The sequence below is a fragment of the Astatotilapia calliptera genome, chromosome 3, assembly GCF_964374335.1.
Source record: "Astatotilapia calliptera chromosome 3, fAstCal68.1, whole genome shotgun sequence".
In the NCBI taxonomy this organism is placed as follows: domain Eukaryota; kingdom Metazoa; phylum Chordata; class Actinopteri; order Cichliformes; family Cichlidae; genus Astatotilapia; species Astatotilapia calliptera.
This window is the reverse complement of record NC_137424.1, coordinates 9,823,993-9,830,598: the sequence shown is the minus strand read 5'-3', so window position 1 is coordinate 9,830,598 and position 6,606 is coordinate 9,823,993. Positions and strand designations below refer to the sequence as shown.

The window sequence follows — 6,606 nt, the reverse complement described above, 5'->3', positions numbered from 1 at the left end:
GACAACAAAAGTTCAAAGCCATCAGGTGCTCAGGTTAGAAAAAAGAGAAAAGATGCAGGTAAGCAGACGTGTGATTGGATAATGGCAGGTCATCCTGAACCAATCAGACTAAACTCCAAACAATACATTATGTTACAGATTTTAATATTAACTAGAAAGCGAAAATTTCTGAAGAAATTTTAAGTGTGCCTATGCCGCCGCTAATCAGTATAGTTTGCCATTCAAACGGCTACAGAGAGCAAAACTCAGCAGAGCAGCCATTCTCCACCATGAACTATGATAAAACCAAACACCGCTCGCGCCTCACAGATGACAGCTTACGGTTTTGTATAAAGATGAGGTGACTTCGTACAGCCCCGATTTGTAGACGCTGTGCGCAGAGGTTCATAAGCAGACCCGACAATGTTTGCATGAACACACTTTGAAGCATTACGTTATGGACCACTTTTCACACATAGTTGCTGTACCCACACAGCTGGCTGTAGCTTTTCATCTCACAGCCCGACACATACAAAAAAGCAAAAAGCAAAGAGAGAGCACAGACTTTACACCTGAGAGGCGTGATTGCAGATGCCCCTGAGGTGGGTCCACCTCCCCTGCAGCGGCACTGCAGACCACGCCCTGCCACACACATCAAACACGTAAAATAAATATTTATGCACTTTTGCATTCACTTTTTGTTACTTTTACACAGTGTTCTGAATGATTAACAATGGTCTACAGCAGGGGTGTCAAACTCAAATACACAGTGGGCCAAAATTCAAAACTGGAACAAAGTCGCGGGCTAACATTAATATTTATTGAAAAAAAAAATCTTCCCCCAGATATAAGAATGAATCTTTTCTTATGGACTCAAACATGTTTTGCTGGAAAACTGAATATGGAACAAGCAAAGCTTAATACTAAACAATATATATATTAGCTGTATAATACCAGTAGGCCAGCTCTAATAGTAATTTGGTATGGCTTCGCAGGCCAAATGTAATTAGGCTGCGGGCCAAATTTGGCCCACGGGCCAGAGTTTGACACCTATGGTCTACAGCCAATCTTGTGTATTATTTTACAAACTTTGGTTGTAAGATTCAGATAACTATTTAATAAAAGCTAAATATTTTATATGAGAGTAAGAAAGAAAAGTATATCTTTGTGTCCCCCTCTCCCTGTTAATGCCCTACCTGGCCCCAGGTAGTTCAATTCAACCAGGCGTTCAATTTGTGGCTCGGACCGTGCTATGATGTTTCTTCGGGCTACGAAGTGAGTATCCAACCTCCTTTTAACGGTCTCATAATCGCTTGCCTCTTCGGGAGTCAGGTGCAGGGATACCAATATTTCCTCTGCCTCCTCGCCCATAGTGTAGATAAGGGCGTTCACTTGATTTTCGTCCGCTTGCGGGGTGACTTGAAACTGACTCATGACGTCTCTTTTCGCGCAGCTCCTCTCTGGCCGACCTTTAACCTGGCACCGACGCCGAAACCTTACACTTATGCCCAACTAACGTTTCCAGTTGTCTTCTGACACCATGTTCCGTTATTTGAGGTTATGGATGTTATTTGACTGGAGGCATAACTGACAGACACACGAGACGTGCCATTACTCCAATGAGTGTCCTGTATTATTTTTCATCCCCCCCCCACAACAACAACCCAGCCGAAACGTTCCTACCGTTTAACATTTAGCTGATACTACAAGTAACAGCGCCCACAGCTGTATAGAAACTCCGTCATGCTAGCTAGCACGCAGTACGAGTTATCGTTAGCCACCACCCGTCGATCGGCGGCGAGCGATCGTGGTTGAAAGGAGAGACGCCTTACTGAAAAGGTGTTTTTTAGCGAAGGGTTGCTAGCCGGCGGCTAGCTAGCCGGCTAGCAGCAACATCGTGAGAAATCTCTTGCTAATATGGGATGTTTTGACAAAACGAGCAGATATTTAACGTTTACACACCTACATTCTCACCTGAAAATATCTTAAAAGTTTACTTTGTGACCTAGAAACACGAATAAGAGGAATATATTAAACCAAGTGGCAGCCGCCATTGTTTGACTCTGGAATATGGAGTTTGCAAAGTTTCAAAGTATCCAAATACGGGGACATACCACTAGAGTGAGCCAACACACCACAAATTAAGTGAGTGAGCAAACACACCACAAAGTAAGTAAAGTTTCACTTTCGTTCATTCCCATTCATTTGAATGGGCAAAAACTTGCATTAAAATATTCATATTTAAAAAACTATAGAAGTAATAAACACCAAAAGTCATAGCACACCATTCCTGATCCAGCCGCACAAAATGATATAACATATATGAAGCTTGTGTCAAAACTGTGGGATGAGTTATGCGCGGAAATTTCAGGCTGAAAAAGGAAAATAATAATAATAACTAGAAAGCGAAAATTTCTGAAGAAATTTTAAGTGTGCCTATGCTGCTGCCAATGAGTGTAGTTTGCTTTTAATGTGGTGCAATAAGTGCAGGTTGCCATTTATAACAATAGGGGGGAGCAATATGCAACATGAGCATAGTTTGCTATTTATACCACAAGAGGGAGGGAAATTGAATACAGCTGATTTTCAAGTTAAAGAAAAGTAAGCTGTATTGTGATCTCTGCTATATGCAGTGCAGCATACAGAGATGAGAGAAAGATGCTCCAGTTACACCATTACAAAAGAAGTTAATCGATATAAAATAAATTATGTTTAAGTCTGAGGTGTTCAAGAGAAGTTACAATTTAGATTTTACAGTTTTGAGTCGTTTAAAGTGAACAGTTTAACAGATTGTAAACCAAAGTAAGTTTTCTTGGTAGAAAAAAAAAAGCCCATTAAGCGGTATTCAATTTGTATTTCAAAGGTATTTTAATGTGAAAAGGGAAAATTATGCAAATTATGAAATTTCCCCTTGTGGGACTAATAAAGGTATCTTATTGTATTCAAACTATATTTTGTACAAATACCATTTACAATAATGTATTCCATTTAAACATGATATTTAGATTGTGGTAAACAGCAAAGCAATATAAAATAAGGAAAAAGGAAACCATTCAAGTAACTTTATATTATGAACCGAAGAGTAAGGAAAAGTATAAATGAAAAGCATACAAGCATTAATGTATATAGATAAACCCAACAATCATATGACCCCCTATGAGCAAGCACTTTGGCGACAGTGGGAAGGAAAAACTCCCTTTTGACAGGAAGAAACCTCCGGCAGAACCAGGCTCAGGGAGGGGCAGCCATCTGCCGCGACCGGTTGGGGTGAGATGCAAACAAATCAAAAACTGTCCACAGAGCTACAGGGGGCACACTGGGATCGCAACAGCAGCCATAGAGGGAGACAGATTAGGATGTTCTTTCCAGTACTGAAGTAGGTCGCTTTTCTTATGTGTGCGTTTTTCTCTGAGAGGTAGGTCTCCACTTTAGTTTCTTCTCATGAGGCATTCACGGATACTTCTGGATAAGGGTCATTTGGAAGCAAGAGGTTGGCTGACTTTGCAAAAACAGCTAGAAAACAGATAAAAGCAAAACACAATTTAAAACAAAACAAGAGACATCACAAAGCGCAGGTTTCAGTTAGCGAACTGGCAAGTCATGATGATCTAATAAATATTTGCAAAAATAAATGTAACTTTAGAACTAAATTACCCAAAACTAAATTAAAAAGGAAGTAAAAGAGAGAAATTTGTTTAATACTGGTGTCTTTTGATTAAGTAAGTTGCCATGTGAGGTAAAACCACACGTGGCTGTAATTTGGTGGCCTGTATATAGTTCCAATCAAAGCGTATAGTTGGCTTAAATGGGTTTAATACTGGTGTCTTTTGATCACTTGACTGTATATAAACCTGTTGAACAAAAGGTGCATTTTAATTTCACTATACCTGCCCATCCTTGTAGCTGGTTTCTAGAAGAGTGGCACAGTTTCAACATCAGTGTAGAGCTTCTCCACTGCCTTCACTGGACAGAACACATCTGAGGAGTTATGAATGAATGGATGACTTAATGAATGGATGAGATTATAGTTTGTTTCAAACACTATCAATACCAAATGTTACAATATAAAGAAAGAAACAAAAAAAAATACAAATGACCTGTTATGGCAGGGATCCCATCAGGTGCAGTTGCAGTCTTTCTGTTCACGTTTCTGGTCAGCTCTTCAATGGATGACAGCACATCAGCAGTCTTATCTATGAGCTCCCACTGGTGAGCTGTCAGTGTTGCTGGTAGAGCGTGCTCAGTCGCAAAGACATGAAGATCACGTTTTTGTTGCAGTAGGCTTCGCACCACGTAGAGGCTGGTGTTCTGTTGTGTCTGCGTATAAGAGAACATGATTGACTTTATTTTTCAACAAATTCGGTTCAGAGTGTATAGGAATTAATAAAATAGAAGTACATTAAAGAACAAAGGGGATACAACAAAATTCTTGCTTTCATAATGCTAACATGTAACCATATGTCTTTAACATTTAATGGTAATGTAACTGTCCACTATAAATCCTTAATGGAGGAAGACGTTTTTTTAAATTTACCTTGCTGCCTGGAGGACATAAGGAGGTGGGTCTATTCTCCGTTACCAAGGACAACCTGGCTGGTGCTGTCTGCCAACCCAGGAAAAACAGTATATAATGTTAAGACATTAAGTGACCTGACACATTAATTTCACTCTAAAATGCAATGCATGGCATGAACTGGTATGCCAGTTGGGTAACAGATCGTTTTTCTAGTGGACGTGTGTCTGAAATCTGATGAGAGGTTATGTACAGTTAGTCAAAATTATAAAACCTACTAACAGATTTGAAACAGAATGGAATATTTGATACTGAACAGTAGTGGTTACTAAACTTACAGAGCAATAAAAAAGAAAATCCCTGCTGTTTGCATAATGCTGAGATGTAACCATGAATATGTCTATAACATGTAATTGTCTGTTGTAAATTCTTAATAGAGGAATATTTTTTGATATTTACCTTGATACCTGGGGAACATAAGGAGGTGGGTCTATCCTGTGTTTCCAAGGATAACCTTGCTGGTGCTATCTGCTAAAAGGGTATAGAAGGCATTAAGTGACCTGACACATTCATTTCATTTAAATGCTCTGCATACCATGCACTGTTATGCCAGTTGTGTGACATTATAACAAACAATCCTAAACTGTATGGGTAGGTGTTCTTAACTGTCTCAAACGTGTTTCGAAAACTGTTCAACTGTCTGTGATCACTACTATATCTTCTTTACCTGGTCAGATGGAAAACTACTGACTGCCTCATCTTGGTTGTGGCCAGTGAGCATTGGGACAGCAGGATCGACCAGGTCAAGTGGTTTCCAGCGCTTCTTTTGTGCCTGGGATCTTTTATTTTTTCTCGGCATCTGGTAGAATGTCAGCAGAAAAACAGAATATTAATTGTTGGCATTTCAAGCATGTGATCAGACCCAGCTTTCATTTTAAGTCAAGCATAATAACCAGGTAGCTGCATTGGTAGCCAAAAGACTTTACAATGCAGTAAATCGACAAACAGTAAATGAATCAAAAATTCTGATGTATACCAGCAATTTTTTATTTTAACCCTCTGATACACAAGATAACTACAAGAACCAAAAAATAATAATAAATCTCTCTTTTCTTTAAATAGACATATTGATAGTGTCACTGCCCGGTCTTAAGGCTTTGTTAAGTAAAGTTCCATAACAGTTTGTATATTGTAATTGGGAAAGTGATTACCTTGAAAGTTGGGAGGCAGATTTGTTGACCACGACAACTACTCCATTTTGGTGTACAGTAATTGGGAAAGTAATTACCTTGCAAAGCTGGGAGGCAGTGTTGTTGCTGGGGCGCTGGTAGAATGCCAGCAGCAAGCAAACCCAGATGTTCACAGCTCCTACTTAACACCTTAAACTTTCCAAACAAATCTTACAAGAACATTTGGCAAAGTGATTGGCTTGCACACCTAGGAGACAGTCTTGTTGCCCACAACAGTTTTGTTATAGAGTAATTGGAAAATTGGGTACCTTGCAAGGCTTACAGGCAGTCTCGTAGCTGGGAGGCGGTCTTGTTGCTGGGGCTCTGGCAAAATGCCAGCAGCAAGCAGACCCAGATGGTCACAGCTCCTACTTAACACCTTAAACTTTGCAAACAAATCTCACAAGAACAATTAGCAAACTGATTGGCTTGTAAAGCTGAAATGTAGCCTTGTACTGTCTGGTTTGAATGTCCCACTGAGAGACAAAGAGGAACTTTACTGTTTGGAAGGGAGTAAAAACACTGTACCATCTAATCTTAAGTTTTAATTACAAACAACGGCTCTGGAATAAAATGGCATCCAGTGCTAAACACACCTATTTTCTAGATATCAGCTGAACACACACATAGAAAATATAAGGGGGGCACTTACCTTGGCTGAAGCAAGAGTTGAGGTGTTAAAGGCTGCTGTAGTTAACGCCTTATAAAAACAGAAAAAGAGGTGTGAAACGCGGCTACAACGAAGCTATTGTTGCAGACGCGGGGACAGTCGCCTCTTAAGTTTTAATTACAAACGATACCTCTGGAATAAAGTGACATCCAAGTGCTAACCACACCATCATTTTGTAGATACCTCATTTGTAGATACCATCATTTTGTAGACCT

At 39.7% G+C, this 6,606-nt stretch overlaps 1 protein-coding gene across 7 annotated transcripts; it reads right to left on the bottom strand.

The window, feature by feature from the left end:
• Nucleotides 1-2,823: 2,823 nt before the first annotated feature.
• On the bottom strand, nt 2,824-6,143 carry LOC113016386 (uncharacterized). 7 transcript variants are annotated; one of them, XM_080299718.1, is made up of 7 exons: nt 5,704-6,141; nt 5,220-5,351; nt 4,952-5,023; nt 4,514-4,582; nt 4,077-4,296; nt 3,867-3,957; nt 2,824-3,492 (listed from the first exon to the last, which is right to left on the bottom strand). In XM_080299718.1, exons 2-6 carry the CDS (start codon nt 5,349-5,351, stop codon nt 3,890-3,892), a joined length of 561 nt encoding a protein of 186 aa, XP_080155844.1. In that variant the 5' UTR covers nt 5,704-6,141; the 3' UTR covers nt 2,824-3,492; nt 3,867-3,889. The 7 variants fall into 7 exon arrangements, with proteins under 7 accessions (XP_080155844.1, XP_080155845.1, XP_080155846.1 ...); XM_080299719.1 differs by having other exon boundaries at nt 5,781-6,141; XM_080299720.1 differs by having other exon boundaries at nt 5,991-6,120.
• Nucleotides 6,144-6,606: the final 463 nt, after the last annotated feature.